The 17,392-nt window shown below is 42.6% G+C and overlaps 1 protein-coding gene across 1 annotated transcript in view; it reads left to right on the top strand.

Moving 5' to 3' along the window:
* Window positions 1–208: 208 nt before the first annotated feature.
* Window positions 209–17,392, top strand: part of cacna1ba (calcium channel, voltage-dependent, N type, alpha 1B subunit, a) — a 147,223-nt gene continuing 130,039 nt past the window's right edge. Inside the window, exons 1-3 of the mRNA XM_039013923.1 lie at window positions 209–468; window positions 2,878–2,983; window positions 6,271–6,410. Of these exons, the coding sequence (XP_038869851.1) occupies window positions 209–468; window positions 2,878–2,983; window positions 6,271–6,410 (506 nt within the window). The remainder of the gene's footprint in view (window positions 469–2,877; window positions 2,984–6,270; window positions 6,411–17,392) is intronic.

The raw sequence follows: 17,392 nt of genomic DNA, 5'->3' as shown, positions 1-17,392 counted from the left end.
TGGGAAGTAACAAGGCGGGGACTAGTCAACAGAATATCTGAAGAAAAATACATCATTTTATTTTTGAATGTTTGTTGAATATCCTCTTGAACATTACACACACCGAAAGGAACTCGAGGCTGGAACAACTGTGTGTTGTGATGCTTTTTCTCTATCTTTTATCTAGTCTAAGTTTTGATTTTTTCAGTAAGATCTGTGCGATTGTAGAATGGCTCGATTCGAAGAGGAACTATCCAACCGGCGTGGAGGGGTCTGTCAAGCGGGCCCACCAAGGGGGGCAGGTCGGCCAGCAGGCCCCCCAAGCGGCCCTAGGGTGTACAAACAATCAATGGCCCAAAGAGCCAGGACAATGGCCATTTACAACCCCATCCCTGTCAAGCAGAGCTGTCTTACTGTCAACCGGTCTCTCTTCATCTTTAGTGAGGATTGTATCATACGGAAATATGCCAAAAAGATTACAGAATGGCCATATCCTTTGTTGCTTTAAACAACCTAGCCTATTTCTCGTACCATTACATTATTTTATTATAACATTATAGGCCTACTTGGGTTTTAATGGCTTGACGTTATTAAGCACAGGGGGCAAGGTTCCAGACTACAGCGCATGATTATCTAAGTTAATTTACTGTAGCCAATGAGAAGATATGGCATGGAGGACAACCAGTTGTTGACTGGACTTTGTAGTACAGTATAACCACTCTCAGTAGGACTGTATAGCCATATCTACTCTCTCAGACCTACTACAATAGGTTATTGTAGGTGATATTGTTTAGTTTTTTGGCAAGATTCCTGTTTTCTCCAGCTTTTGGCATCCTCTCTCTGGTAGGCCTACATGCAGCTAAGTTGCCTACCAAGAAACTGTCAGATTGGTGTTTCTGATTCGTGGCTACAGAACAATTAACATGACGGCTGGAGGTGTATTTTTTATTTTTTTTCTCTCTTTTTCAACCCAAATGGCAGTGCAGTGAAAATCTTGTCAGCAGGATAATTTGATTGGTTTTGTAAAGCACCATAAATTATAGGTGAGGCCTATACTCATTTTACTTTCTACTTGCCTAATGTATTTGATTCCGGTATATAACCCTTTAAACAAGCTTGTGTGATAGTCTGCTCAGGGGACTATGCCACTGTTAGGCTACATATCAAATAACTGCTGTATAGATCCGTTTGTTTCTCAGACCAAGTCTCTCCTAGCAACGTTTCAGCACAAGCGCTCTCCAAGGTGCTGAATCTACCCATGTGCAAAATGCTGCTCAACAGTAGGCCTAAATGGCAAGCTAGCGGGAAGGTTGTCTAATAAACAGATACAGTCTATTCTGCATGCGTGTCCCATCAAAACAATAAGCCATGAGAATGAATGGAAATGAGTTGTGCATTTAGCGTAGTTTACAAAACCAATTTGTTTCTTTGAAGGCAAAATGTATCATTATTGTCGTTTATGTCCCATAAAATGCTAGGTAGAAGTATATTGAAAAAAATGATGGCAGCCACCTGTTGATATGAGATATTTTGTATAATTTACCAAATGAGGGATATCCTCTGCAGCTTGTGAAACCTGTGCATCAGTGGAGGCTGCTAACAGGAGGACGGCTCATAATAATGGTAGGAACGGGGCAAATGGAATGGCATCAAACACCTGGAAACCATGTGTTTGATGTATTTGATACCATTCCACTGATTGCCACCAACCTCTTTGTGCTGTGCTTAGGCCTCCTAGAGAAACAGTCAACCCTGAAGCATGTTTCATGAGATCGGGTTAATGAACCTGTGAGGTATTGCAATTCATTTACATTCATTTGTGTAATCGCATCCATTACTTAACTCTGGTGCTGTGTAAACACTTCTCAACCTTTAGCTTACCTGTGCATTTCCAAGCCACTTTCACAGTAGTTTTCCCCCTTAAGTTAAGATTCTAGGTTCATGGTAGCCGTTGTAGCAAGAAAGTCCTGAGCTGCCCTAAGCCAGTGAATTATGTGTTTTTATCTGTTGATGTACTGTAGCCCATTGCCTGAGGTAAGACCCTAGTCCTCTGTGCGCCACAGTCTCCAGAGGAGATAGCCTCCATAAACAACCATGCGATGACATGGACAGCAGCAACTGAGACATCATGTAAGTCAGCAACTGATAAATCACTCAGTTCCCTTAGTCATGTTTAGTATTGAGATCCAGTTCAACTGATAAATCACTCAGTTCCCTCAGTCATGTTTAGTGTTGAGATCCAGTTCAACTGATAAATCACTCAGTTCCCTCAGTTATGTTTAGTGTTGAGATCCAGTTCAACTGATAAATCACTCAGTTCCCTCAGTCATGTTTAGTGTTGAGATCCAGTTCAACTGATAAATCACTCAGTTCCCTCAGTCATGTTTAGTGTTGAGATCCAGTTCAACTGATAAATCACATTTTGGAAAAAAGGTGCTATCTAGAACCAAAAAGGGTTATTTGGCTGTTCCCATAGGATAACCCTTTAAAGAACGCCTTTTGGTTCCAGGTAGAAGCCTTTTGGATGTCATGTAGAACCCTTTCCACAGAGGGTTCTGCATGGAACCCAAAATAGTTCTACCTGGAACCAAAAGGCGTTCTTTAAAGGCTTCTCCTATGGGAACAGCCGCAGAACCTTTTTGGAACCCTTTTTTCTATAAGTGTAACTTATAACTGTGTGTATGCTTTGCCATTAGGCTTCAGCTCTTGTATAATTTAGGTTAACCTACCTACTGTTGAGGAGCTTTTTAATATGGTAATTTTACTTCCTCTAGGTCCCATTCTTCTGTTTCTTCCTCCTCCTCTTCCTCCTCATCTTCTTCCTCTGTTAGAATATATTGCAGATCGTAGGTACTGTATGCCTAACATTACACAGTATGTTTTTCTTAACTGTCTCACTCCATTTGAATACCTGATCCTGGCCACCATTATAGCCAACTGCATCGTCCTTGCATTGGAGCAGCACCTACCAGCCGGCGACAAGACCCCCATGTCAGAGCGCTTGGTAAGTGACCATTGCATGGGTCATATGTGCCATACCAATATTATATCATATTTGATTATTGGTTAACTACACTCTTCTCTCCAAGTGAAAAATAGGTGTCAGTCATTATATTCTCACATACAGGAATAATATATATATATACAGTGGCTGGCGAAATTATTCACCCCCCACTTTTCCTATTTTGTTGCCTTACAACCTGGAATTAAAATAGATTTTTGAGGGGTTTGTATCATTTGATTTACACAACATGCCTACCACTTTGAAGATGCAAAATATTTTTTTGGTCAAACAAACAAGAAATAAGACAAAAAAAACAGAAAACTTGAGTGTGCATAACTATTCACCCCCCCCCCCCCCCGCCCTCCCCCAAAGTCAATACTTTGTAGAGTCAAAAAGTCAATACAATTGCAGCTGCAAGTCTCTTGGGGTATGTCTCTATAAGCTTGTAACATCTAGCCACTGGGATTTTTGCCCATTATTCAAGGAAAAACTTCTCAAGCTCCTTCAAGTTGGATGGGTTCCGCTGATGTACAGCAATCTTTAAGTCATACCACAGATTCTCAATTGGATTGAGGTCTGGGCTTTGACTAGGCCATTCCAATACATTTAAATGTTTCCCCTTACACCACTCGGATGTTGCTTTAGCAGTATGCATAGGGTCATTGTCCTGCTGGAAGGTGAACCTCTGTCCCAATCTCAAATCTCTTGAAGACTGAAAAAAGATTTCTCTCAAGAATTTCCCTGTATTTAGCGCCATCCATCATTCCTTCAATTCTGACCAGTTTCCCAGTCCCTGCCAATGAAAAACAAACCCACAACATGATGCTGCCACCACCATGCTTCACTGTGGGGATGGTGTTCTTGGGGTGATGAAAAGTGTTGGGTTTGCACCAGACATAGCGTTTTCCTTGATGGCCAAAAGCTGAATTTTAGTCTCATCTAACCAGAGTACCTTCTTCCATATGTTTGGGGAGTCTCTTCATGCCTTTTGGCGAACACCCAATGTGTTTGTTAATTTTCACTTTAAGCAATGGCTTTTTTTCTGGCCTCTCTTCCATAAAGCCCAACTCTGTGGAGTGTACAGCTTAAAGTGGTCCTATGGACAGATACTCCAATCTCCGCTGTGGAGCTTTGCAGCTCCTTCAGGGTTATCTTTGGTCTCTGTGTTGCCTCTCTGATTAATGCCCTCCTTGCCTGGTCCGTGAGTTTTGGTGGGCGGTCCTCTCTTGGCAGGTTTGTTGTGGTGCCATATCCTTTCCATTTTTTAATAATGGATTTAATGGTGCTCCGTGGGATGTTCAAAGTTTCTGATATTTTATATAACCCAACCCTGATCTGTACTTCTCCACAACTTTGTCCCTGATCTGTTTGGAGAGTTCCTTGGTCTTCATGGTGCCGCTTGCTTGGTGGTGCCCCTTGCTTAGTGGTGTTGCAGACTCTGGGGCCTTTCAGAACAGGTGTATATCCTGTTTGGGCTAGGCATCCCGCTAGCGGGACAACTTCCGGTGAAACTGGAGAGCGTGCAATTCATGTAAATAATCATAGAAATTATGGTTATTAAACATTTAGGTACATACAAGTGTCTTATATGGGTTGAAAGCTTAAATTCTTGTTAATATAAATGCACTGTACGATTTACAGTAGCCATTACAGCGAAGCATGCCATGCGATTGTTTGAGGACGGCGCCACACATCAAAATATTCTTCCACCTGCACTGGTTTCATAAATTCACAAATAGCGATTAAATATGCACTAACTTTTTGAAAGTCTTCCTCTGATTTGTCATCCAAAGGGTCCCAGCTATAACATGTAGTGTCATTTTGTTAGATAAAATCCTTTTTTATATCCCAAAAAGTTTAATTAGTTGGCGCCATCGATTTTAGTAATCCACTCGTTCAACATGCAGAGAAACGAATCCGAAAATCTACCGCTAAACTTTCTTTCAACAAGTCAAAATACATTTCTATTTACTCGTCAGATACCCTAAAATGTAATCAAACTATAAAATTTCTTACAGAAAGAAGTATGTTCAATAGGAAACCGATTTTAGCAGGTGCGTCTTGTCTTCATCGCGAGCCCAAACACGAATTCCCAAGACTGTGTCCCTGTACTAAAACTCATATTTCTTATTTGTTTTGGAAGTTACAAGCCTGAAACCTTGCACATAGAATGCTGACACCCTGTGGAAGCCATAGGAATTGCATCCTGGGTGCTGGAATTCAGAATGCCCCTATACTTTCCATTGTATGAGCTTGGTCTCTCAAAAACAAAAAGATTCCGGTTGGTTTTTCTTTGGATTTTCTCCTACCATATCTATTGTGTTATAGTCTCCTACATTATTTTAACATTTCTACAAACTCAGGGCCTGAGCAACAGGCAGTTTACTTTGGGCACATCAGTCAGGCGGAAATTGAGAAAAAAGAAGCCCTAAGATATCTACTGAGATCATGTGAAAGATCATGTGACACTTAGATTGCACACAGGTGGACTTTATTTAACTAATTATGTGACTTCTGAAGGTAATTGGTTGCACCAGATCTTATTTAGGGGCTTCATAGCAAAGGGGGTGAATACATACGCACGCACCACTTTTCAGTTTAATTTTTTTTTGAATTTTTTGAAATAAGTCATTTTTTAAAATGTCACTTCACCAATTTGTGCAATTTTGAGTATGTCCATTACATGAAATCCAAATAAGAATACATTTAAATTACAGGTTGTAATGCAATAAAGTAGGAAAAATGCCAAGGGGGGTGAATACTTTTGCAAGGCACTGTACAGTACTAGTATTACAGATTTGAATGACACAACCCATCAGCAAGTTCATTGGGGGGGGGGGGGGGTTACCCATGCAGGCAGCTGGGGTTTCTCACCAGTTGTGCTCAGTCAGCTAACCAGTATCACACAGAGGTGACTTTGATCCCCCTGCTTACAGACACTTTAGGCTCCCTATTGAACTCTGTTGTTAAGTCGTGCCATTAAAAGGGTCATTGCTGTGAGCTCCTCCACCCAGTCAAATAGACTTAGCTGGTTGGGGCACGCTGGTTGTTTTAAGAATTAAATGTCACTCCCTTCAGGCAAAGTGCCTCACAGCTGCACCCACTAATTGATCCGCTCCCCCAGATAGACCAAGGCTCTGTCTGAAATATTGACGTGACTCACTCCATCATAATATTAACCCATCAAATTGCTTTTTAACTCACATTCAGCCCAAAAATCACATTATAAACTAATGATGATGGATATCAATGGTCACTTACATTCTCAGCCTCTCTTGTCTTAACAGGACGACACAGAGCCCTATTTTATTGGAATATTTTGTTTTGAAGCTGGCATTAAGATCATCGCCCTTGGCTTTGCGTTTCACAAAGGCTCCTATCTCCGGAATGGCTGGAATGTAATGGACTTTGTGGTGGTGCTAACAGGGTGAGTACTGAGCTAATGGCTCATGCTAAATGTTCACACTGCTTTAAAATGACAGACCTGATCCTGAGTAGATTAATGAGAAAGCACAATGTTAATGTGTGTGGTATGTGTGTTGTGTGTTTCATTTAACATTTCTTATGATCATGATGAATTGTGATGCACTGGAGACACTGGGAATGGCTGAAATTCATTGGATCGATCATCCTCTTCTTTTAGACATAACTGTATATATGCATGAGAATGGCGCCGAAGGAGATGGCTGCCGTTTTACGATCCCGTAACCAATTGTGCTATTGTGTATGTTTTTTCACGTTATTTGTAACTTATTTTGTACATAATGTTTCTGCCACCGTGTCTTATGACCAAAAATAGCTTCTATATATCAGGACAGCGATTACTCACCTCGTACTGGAGGAATACTTTTTAATCAACGAGACGGATGGGAAGGATTTAATTCAGATGCCCATCCCCGTCATTCGCAGGAGAAAGAGACAGAGGTATCGTGGACGAAGGTCTGGGTGCCTTGTAAGGATCCGTAGCCAAGAGGGTAATCTACCTCTACCATCGGTCCTATTAGCCAACGAACAATCAAACGATTAAAAAATAGACAAACTACTATCACGTATATCCTACCAACGGGACATTAAAAACTGTAATATCTTATGTTTCACTGAGTCGTGGCTGAACGACAACATGAATAACATACAGCTGGCAGGTTTTAAGCTTTTTTCGGCAGGATAGAACAGAGGCCTCTGGTAAGACAAGGGGTGACGGTCTATGTATATTTGTAAACAACAGGTGGTGCACGAAATCTAAGGAAGTCTCAAGGTTTTGCTCGCCTGAGGTAGAGTATCTTATCATAAGCTGTAGAGCACACAATTCACCAAGAGAGTTTTCATCTTTATTTTTAGTAGCTGTCTATATACCACCACAAACCGATGCTGGCACTAAGACCACACTCAATGAGCTGTATACGGCCATAAGCAAACAGGAAAACGCTCATCCAGAGGTGGCGCTCCTAGTGGCCGGGGACTTTAATGCATGGAAACTTAAATCAGTTTTACCTAATTTCTACCAGCATGTTAAATTTGCAACCAGAGGGAGAAAAAAACTCTAGACCACCTTTACTCCACACACAGAGACATGTACAAAGCTCTCCCTCGCCCTCCATTTTGGCAAATCTGACCATAATTCTATCCTGATTCCTGTTTACAAGCAAAAACTAAAGCAGGAAGCACCAGTGACTCGGTCAATAAGAAAGTGGTCAGATGAAGCAGATGCTAAGCTACAGGACTGTTTTGCTAGCTCAGACTGGAGTATGTTCCCGGATTATTCCGATGGCATTGAAGAGTACACCACATCATTCACTGGCTTCATCAATAAGTGCATCGATGACGTCGTCCCCACAGTGACTGTACTTGCATACCCAAACCAGAAGCCATGGATTACAGGCAACATCCGCACTGAGCTAAAGGGTAGAGCTGCCGATTTCAAGGAGTGGGACTCTAACCCGGAAGCTTATATGAAATCCTGCTATGCCCTCAGACGAACCATCAAACAGGCAAAACGTCAATAGAAGACTAAGATTGAATCGTACTCCACCGGCTCCGATGCTCGTCGGATGTGGCAGGGCTTGCAAACTATTACAGACTACAAAGGGAAGCAAAGCCGCGAGCTGCCCAATGACACGAGTCTACCAGATGAGCTAAATTACTTCAATGCTTGCTTCGAGGCAAGTAACACTGAAACATGCGTGAGAGCATCAGCTGTTCCGGACGACTGTGTGATCACGCTCTCCATAGCCGATGTGAGTAAGACCTTTAAACAGGTCAACATTCACAAGGCCGCAGGGCTAGACGGATTATCAGGATGTATACGCCGAGCATGCCCTGACAACTGGCAAGTGTCTTCACTGACATTTTCAACCTGTCCCTGATTGAGTCTGTAATACCAACATGTTTCAAGCAGACCACCATAGTTCCTGTGCCCAAGAACACTAAGGTAACCTGCGTAAATGACTACCGACCCGTCGCACTCATGTCTGTTGCCATGAAGTGCTTTGAAAGGCTGGTCATGGCTCACATCAACACCATTAGCCCAGAAACCCAAGACCCACTCCAATTTGCATACCGCCCCAACAGATCCACAGATGATGCAATCTCTATTGCACTCAACACTGCCCTTTCCCACCTGGACAAAAGGAACACCTACAGTTGAAGTCGGAAGTTTACATACACTTAGGATGGAGTCATTAGAACAATTGAACAATTGTTTACAGACAGATTATTTCACTTATAATTCACTGTATCACAATTACAGTGGATCAGAAGTTTACATAAACTAAGTTGACTGTGCCTTTAAACAGCTTGGAAAATTCCTGAAAATTATGTATTGGCTTTAGAAGCTTCTGATAGGCTAATTTACATAATTTGAGTCAATTGAGGTGTACCTGTGGATGTATTTCAAGGCCTACCTTCAAACTCAGTGCCTCTTTGCTTGACATCATGGGAAAATCAAAATAAATCAGCCAAGACCTCAGAAAAACAATTGTAGACCTCCACAAGTCTGGTTCATCCTTGGGAGCAATTTACAAATGCCTGAAGGTACCACGTTCATCTGTACAAACAATAGTATGCAAGAATAAACACCATGGGACCACGCAGCCGTCATACTGCTCAGGAAGGAGACGCGTTCTGTCTCCTAGATACGAACATACTTTGGTGCGAAAAGTGCAAATAAATCCCAGAACAGCAGCAAAGGACCTTGTGAAGCTGCTGGAGGAAACAGGTACAAAAGTATCTGTATCCACAGTAAAACGAGTCCTATATTGACATAACTTGAAAGGCCGCTCAGCAAGGAAGAAGCCACTGCTCCAAAACTGCCATTAAAAAGCCAGACTACAGTTTGCAATTGCACATGGGGACGAAGATCGTACTTTTTGGAGAAATGTCCTCTGGTCTGATGAAACAAAATTATAACTATTTGGCCATAATGACCATTGTTATGTTGGGAGGAAAAAGGGGGAGGCTTGCAAGACGAAGAACACCATCCCAACTGTGAAGCACGGGGGTGGCAGCATCATGTTCTGGGGGTGCTTTACTGCAGGAGGGACTGGTGCACTTCACAAAACAGATGGCATCACGAGGAATTGAAATGATGTGGATATATTGAAGCAACATCTCAAGACATCAGTCAGGAAGTTAAAGCTTGGTCGCAAATGGGTCTTCCAAATGGACAATGACCCCAAGCATACTTCCAAAGTTGTGGCAAAATGGCTTAAGGACAACAAAGTCAAGGTATTGGAGTGACCATCACAAAGCCCTGACCTCAATCCTATAGAAAATTTGTGGGCAGAACTGAAATAACGTGTGTGAGCAAGGAGGCCTACAAACCTGACTCAGTTACACCAGTTCTGTCAGGAGGAATGGGCCAAAATTCTCCCAACTTATTGTGGGAAGCTTGTGGAAGGCTACCTGAAACGTTTGACCCAAGTTAAACAATGTAAAGGCAATGCTACCAAATACTAATTGAAACTTCTGACCGACTGGGAATGTGATGAAAGAAATAAAAGCTGAAATAAATAATTATCTTGTCACGCCCTGACCTGAGATATCTCTGTTTTCTTTATATTTTGGTTAGGTCAGAGTGTGACTAGGGTGGATTACACTAGTTTTAAGAATTGTCTAGGGGTTTTGTATTGTCTAGCGTTTTTGTATGTCCAGGGTTTTGTAGGTCTAGGTATTTGTATGTTTATGGTGGCCTGATATGGTTCCCAATCAGAGGCAGCTGTTTATCGTTGTCTCTGATTGGGGATCCTATTTAGGTAGCCATTTCCCCTTTGGTGTTGGTGGGTTCCTTTTCTATGTTTAGTTGCCTGTCTGCACTATTTCATATAGCTTTACATTTCGTTCATTTTGTTGTTTTGTTAGTTTGTTCAGTGTTCTTTCTTTAACAAAGAAGAATGTACGCATACCACGCTGCACCTTGGTCCGGTTCATACGACGAACGTGACATCTCTCTACTACTATTCTGACATTTCACACTCTTAAAATAAAGTGGTGATCCTAACTGACCTAAGACAGGGAATTTTTACTAGGATTAAATGTCAGGAATTGTGAAAAGCTGAGTTTGAATGTATTTGGCTAAGGTGTATGTAAACTTCCGACATCAACTGTATGTGAGAATGCCATTCATTGACCACAGCTCAGCTTTCAACACAATAGTGCCCTCAAAGCTCATCACTAATCTAAGGACCCTGGGACTGAAGACCTCCCTCTGCAACTGGATCCTGGACTTCCTGACCTGCCGCACCCAGGTGGTAAGGGTAGGTAACAACATCCATCACGCTGATCCTCAATACAGAGGCCCCTCAGGGGTGCGTGCTCAGTCCCCTCCTGTACTCCCTGTTCACTCATGACTGCATTTCAAGGCACGACGCCAACACCATCATCAAGTTTGCCGATGACACAACAGTGGTAGGCCTGATCACCAACAACGATGAGATAGCCTACAGGGAGGAGGTCAGAGACCTGGCCGTGTGGTGCCAGGACAACAACCTCTCCCTCAACATGATCAAGACAAAGGAGATGATTGTGGACTACAGGAAAAAAACGACCGAGCAGGCCCCCATTCTCATCGACGGAGCTGCAGTGGCGCAGGTTGAGAGCTTCAAGTTCCTTGGTGTCCACATCACATCAAAAGGTTTTACAGCTGCACCATCGAGAGCATCCTGACTGGTTGCATCACTGCCTGGTATGGCAACTGCTCGTCCTCCGACCGCGTACGGTCCTGTACATCACTGGGGCCAAGCTTCCTGCCATTCTGGACCTCTATACCAGGCGATGTCAGAGGAAGGCCCTAAAAATTGTCAAAGATTCCAGCCACCCTAGTCATAGACTGTTCTCTCTGCTACCGCATGGCAAGTGGTACCGGAGCGCCATGTCTAGGTCCAAAAGGCTTCTTAACAGATTCTACCCCTAAGCCATAAGACCCCTGAACAGCTAATCAAAGGGCTACCCAGACCCCTCTTTTACGCTGCTGCTACTCTCTGTTTATTATCTATGCATAGTCACTTTACCTCTACCTATATGTACATATTTCCTTGACTAACCGGTGCCCCCGCACATTGACTCTGTACCTGTACCTCCTGTATATAGCCTTGTTATTGCTATTTTACTGCTGCAGTTGAATTATTTGTTACTTTTATTTTATCTATTTTTTGCTCAACACTCAACACTTTTTTTAAAGCATTGTTGGTTAAGGGCCTGTAAGTTAGCATTTCACTGTTGTATGACAAATAACATTTTATTTGATTTGCAGTGGTTTAACACATATTGTCTGGAATAGATATTCAGGGCAACAATACAGGATGCTATGGTAAACTATACCATAGAACGGCAGTATATTTGCAAAAAAAGAAGAGGGCCACAAAAGTAGAAGCGCTTGCACTTTGCGTGTTGTAGCTAGAATATCAGTGAGACAATAGGAGTGGAACTACGGGTGGCAGAGGAGCATGAGGTAACTACCGTAGGCTTTCAGTGAGGGACCATGAGGGAAAAGATGAAGGGGACGAGGAGAGAGTGGAGGAGACTGGAGGAGGGGTAATGACGAAGATGCTGTTACGCTGGAGAGAGTCCTCGGGGAGTTGCTCGCATCACCAGGGAGTGTCCTGGCTTGCTGTACCTATTGACTCTGACATTTATTTGGCCCATCTATTGGGGCTTACATCAGCTTTGACACCTAATTGCAATAAACCAATTCTCTGGGAGCCCTACTCCACCCACTTGGAAGTCAATCTCAGTGTTCCAACCTTTTGTTCTTCCTCAGTGGACGTACGGGGAACCAACCAGGGGCAATGTAATACGACCAATTCCTGGAACTGGTCTTGTTTCAGAGTAACCGTCACACAAAGCCGTGTGTGTGAGAGAGAGCTGTAGAGACAAAGGCAGCGAGCGGTCTGTCTGTCAATACAGTGTGTTGTTAGGGAAAGGTTAGGGCTATTGACAGCTTGTCACAGCCTCTACATGGACCTGTCACCATCACTGAACACACAGGGCATCATTCTGCTCTGCTTCCATATTCACTGCCACTACTTGTGGATAGGGCTGCATGGGGAGGAAGGAGGGGAGGCAGGGCTATTGAAATTGGGGCAGAGCAGCCTGACATGATAACCATAACTGAAGGGCTGTGGTGGATGAAAGCCTTTACAGGAGCAGTCTGGCCCTGTTATCAGTGCCATGCTACAGTGAGTGATTGATCCATGGTGTCAGTCTCTGACAGCTATTGGATCACCATGTGCTGCATGCACATCAAAGCGCTGCATGCTATCCCTATGGCTGTAACTACAGGGTGTGCCTAGCAGGAAACCAATCGCCATAGTAATTACCATTGCTGCCTCACTGATTATTAATGAAACCCATTCTTACCATTCCCTGGGATATGAGTACTTGAAGCAGGTATAAAGTCAATACCAAGGACGCCATACATTTCAGATCAGCTACAGCTACCTTATAAGTAAAAGCAGTGATTGTGTACCATAACGTTAGGTGTGAATTTTCTATTTGTAACAGTATTGTGTACAAATAGTGTTCCGTTAATGGTGATGAATTTATTAAGAAGATGAAGATCTTGCACACGTTTGGCCCCAGGACACGCGTGGGCCATGTTTCATGTGCTGGTGCTGATGGTAATCAGATGTGGGGGTCTGTGAATGAATGGGCTTGTATTGAGCTCCCACAGGCAGGGCCAGCCCTGTAAATCAAATCAAATGTTCCAATAAGATGTTGGGTGTTGCTAATAAGAGCATACAGTGGGGTCCGGAATTATTGGGTCCCTTAATGGGAAAATTATATTATTTCATACTAATACAATTGCTCAGAGAAGATTTATTTTTAACAAGTAATTTAAAAAAATCCTGACAAGATAGGGGTCAAAATGATTGGATCTCCAGTTTTCAATACACCAGCACCCTCCCCTTGCGAGGACAACGGCACTGAGCCTTTTTCTAAAATGTTTTATGAGATTGGAGAACGCTTGGGAAGGGATCTTAGACCATTCCTCCGTACAGAATCTTTCCCGATCCTTGATATCCTTTGTCTGCACTCTTCAATTCAAACCACAGGTTTTCAATGGGGTTCAACTGCGGAGTCTGAGATCTGATTTTGTGGTCAATTAACAATTATTTTGTGGATTTTGATGTGTGCTTGGGGTTATTGTCTTTCTGGAAAATGTACTTTTGTATTCGAACGGTTGTAACGGTGACTGTGGTCATTTGGCTGGCCAATTACCATCATCCAAAATTCCATGACTTGTCACAGCCCTACTGTTCACTTCTGCCAGCAATATATCAGTTGTCAAATGTCCACCAGTTATTCAGACTGCTTACCCACTGTCTCTCAGACATCTGGGAAATATTGTGTACAGTGCAGTACTATACACTACATGCACATACACTACTAGTCAAACACTTCTACACTCAAGACCTAGACATGAAAAGTTACATTTAAAAATGGCTCTAAAAGTTTTTATAATAGTCATTTTACAACTACAGCCATGATAGACTGGTTCATAAAGCTTCCCAACACATCCCAATGGTACATCACATTTCACAGAGATTGATTCAATCCAATGACTTCGACCAGTATTGACAAGTAAAGGTCCATTGAGGATCCAACAGCAACGTAATATACTCCCCAAGGTCTTTAAACAGAGCAGGATAGAGAAACCAGGAGATTGGTTCAGGAAGTGCAACTGCTGCAAAAAAATCTATTTCGTTGGCAGGAAAATAGAACAGCCACAATGCAAGATTGTAAAACAGCAACAAAAGAACTTAGGCAACTTGATCACAATGATAGCTTAATACTAAATAGCAATGGATGGAGCGATACCACTGTGACTGTCCTCATTTAACAAGTCCGCTGGTAATGTGCCTTGTACAATGGGGCAGATGTTTATTTATAAAAAAAAAAAATCATATTGTGAAACAAAAGAGGAATCAACTAACCACCTCCATTTCCCATCAGATGGTGACAATAGTTTTTTGTTGTTGAGAGAAACCTTATCTTGATTCTGCTGTTTGTTAGGGCTCGAGACAGATCGTTACAGATAATTAATTGGGAGAATGCTGGGCAGACAGGCAGAGTTGCAACATCAACAACATTCTACAATCCAACTAACACCTGCACTAACCTCCAACACACTCCGTCTGCTGGGGGCACTCTGCTTCAACACTTCTCCTCCGCTCCTGACTGCATGTGCTGCCATAGGAATAGAATGAATAGAACGGGCGTCCCCATTCAAGTCAATGATGGCATAATGGTTGGACTGGCAGCCATTGCAATTGTACCCATAGGAGCAAAACAGGAAGTAAAATATGTTCTAAAATATGTGCTGTGATTTGTTGATTCAACTCAAATGACATTACAAAAAATACATTCCATTGCATGAGTTACATCAGTTAACATCATTTGGATGAACCTTCTACATTACCAAATACCAGGCAGCCATTGCAAGTGCCACCATGAGTTTACCAGTCAAATTGCCAGGGTAAGAGGTTCCAAGACTGTTTTTATGACGGTTATTTTATTTCCATGATGGTCGTTATCCATAACTGTCGGTTACGGTAATTGTGCCAGCCCTAGTGAAAAGTGATGACTGAGGTTGTAGAGAGAGAGAGAGAGAGAGAGAGAAAGAGGGGAGCAGCAGTGAGCTATAGAGCTGAGGGATGTGGGGTCTGTAGAGAACGAGAGACAGAGAGCGCGAGAGAGAGAGAGAGCGAGAGAGAGAGAGAGACAGAGAGCGAGAGAGAGGAAGGGAGCAGTGAGCAGTAGAGCTGAGGGATGTGGGGTCTGTAGAGAGAGAGAGAGAGAGAGCGCAAGAGAGAGAGAGAGAGAGACAGAGAGCGAGAGAGAGGAAGGGAGCAGTGAGCAGTAGAGCTGAGGGATGTGGGGTCTGTAGAGAGAGAGAGACAGAGAGAGAGAGAGAGAGAGAGAGAGAGAGAGAGAGAGAGAGAGAGAGAGAGAGAGAGAGAGAGAGAGAGAGAGAGAGAGAGAGAGAGAGAGAGAGAGAGAGAGAGAAAGGATTATTGGAAAGACACCACAAAAAATCAAAGTAAACTTCAATGCTATTTGGCTCTAAACAGACAGTACATGGTGGCAGACTATCTGACCACTGTGACTGATAGAAAACTGAGGAAAACATTGACTAGGTACAGACTCAGTGAGCACCGTCTGGCTATAGAGACCGGTCGTCACAGACAAACCTGGCTGCCCAGAGAGGACAGGCTGTGCTCACTCTGCTCCAGGGGAGAGGTAGAGACAGAGGTGCATTTCCTACTACACTGTGACAAATACTCAGACCTAAGAGCATATTTCTTTCCCAAAATTATAACTCAATACAAAGAATTTGAAACTATAAAAGATGAAGAAAAAATCAAATATTTATTGGGTGAAAAGCCAAAATGTGCAGTTTTGGCAGCCAAATATGTGTCCTCCTGCCACAACCTGAGGGACAGCCAGTGAAAAATGCAAAGTAATGTTGATAATATTTCCCATTTAGCTTAGTTTTGTTTTGTCTTTCATACCAGGTCATATGTCTTCTCAAGTCATATTGACACTGGTCTACTACTGTTGCTTTAATTTATTGTTGTTCTGATTAATATTGTTGTTGTAGTTGTTGTTAATGGTAATCCCATGTCCACTACTACTGTTATTATTGCTGTTGGTCCCACCATTTATTTATATATAAATATATATATATTTTGTATATATATACATATATATTTGATTTTTATTTTTCGAAATGTATACTTTGACAATGTAAGTAATAATGAACTTGCCATGTCAATAAAGTCAATTGAATTGAATTGAATTGAGAGAGAGAGAGAGAGAGAGAGAGAGAGAGAGAGAGAGAGAGAGAGAGAGAGAGAGAGAGAGAGAGAGAGAGAGAGAGAGAGAGAGGGAGGGAGGGAGGGAGCAGTAGAGCTGAGGGATGTGGGGTATGGAGAGAGAGAGAGACAGAGATAGAGGGAAGGGAGCAGTGAGCAGTAGAGCTGAGGGATGTGGGCTCTCCAGTGAGCTGTGAAGGTCTTAACCAACTTCAGCTCTTCTCCACCACCATCATCCCTTCTGCCATGATGCTCTCTGATGCTCTCAATTAGTAATGCCTCAAATGTATGTCCCCATTTTCCTTATTTAGAACACTGCTTCTTCTTCTATTGTTGTGTCAGTGTAAGCTAGGACATATTGTTTGATGGATTCACCACTGGACTGTGCTGAGTGTGCTCGTCAGAATTGTCTTGAATGGACACTGTCTGTTTTTAGAGAAGAGGGCCTTTCCTGTTTCCCAATGTACCTGATTCTGTGTGTTCCCTATTATTGGTTGGTTGATATCGATTCATGCATTTTAAAACATGTGTTTTGACAGTGAAAAATGTGCTTATTTTTACCTGTATACCCTATTAGCCTTGTTGTGTACAGTCAGAACCTTGCAGGAATATTGCTATGTGATAATCAGAGGTGTGTTTGCTGGGTAAATGCTATGTAATTATCAAGGGAGCTTCACCCTCTACAGTCTCCCTCCTCCAGTACTAACACTAGGAATAGATGTGCTATGGTTTTCTTCACACTCCCCAACAGCACCAGCAGTAGTAACAACCGATTCACTTCTAGATGTGTGATACATCATGTAAGGGCTTTGACACATTGTGACGTTTTGCTGAGAATCGAGCAATATCATAAATCTAGCAAGAGATGAGATGGGATAGGAGATGGGGTCGTTCTGTGGTTGGAGCTAATGCAGAAGAGGGCCAGATATTCATCAAATGAGCGGTGGGATTGTACTGTGAGGTTGTGTTCTAATCAGCAAGCCACTCTCCCAAAGAACAGCAATGGAACAAACAGCTGAATTATTAATCGTGTTTCCCTGTGTGGAGGAATCAGCCTAGTTAGTTGGAGTGTGCTTTTTATCCACTGTGAAAAGGTTAA

The sequence above is a fragment of the Salvelinus namaycush genome, chromosome 18 (genome assembly GCF_016432855.1).
Source record: "Salvelinus namaycush isolate Seneca chromosome 18, SaNama_1.0, whole genome shotgun sequence".
NCBI lineage: Eukaryota > Metazoa > Chordata > Actinopteri > Salmoniformes > Salmonidae > Salvelinus > Salvelinus namaycush.
This window is presented reverse-complemented; position numbering and strand designations above follow the sequence as displayed.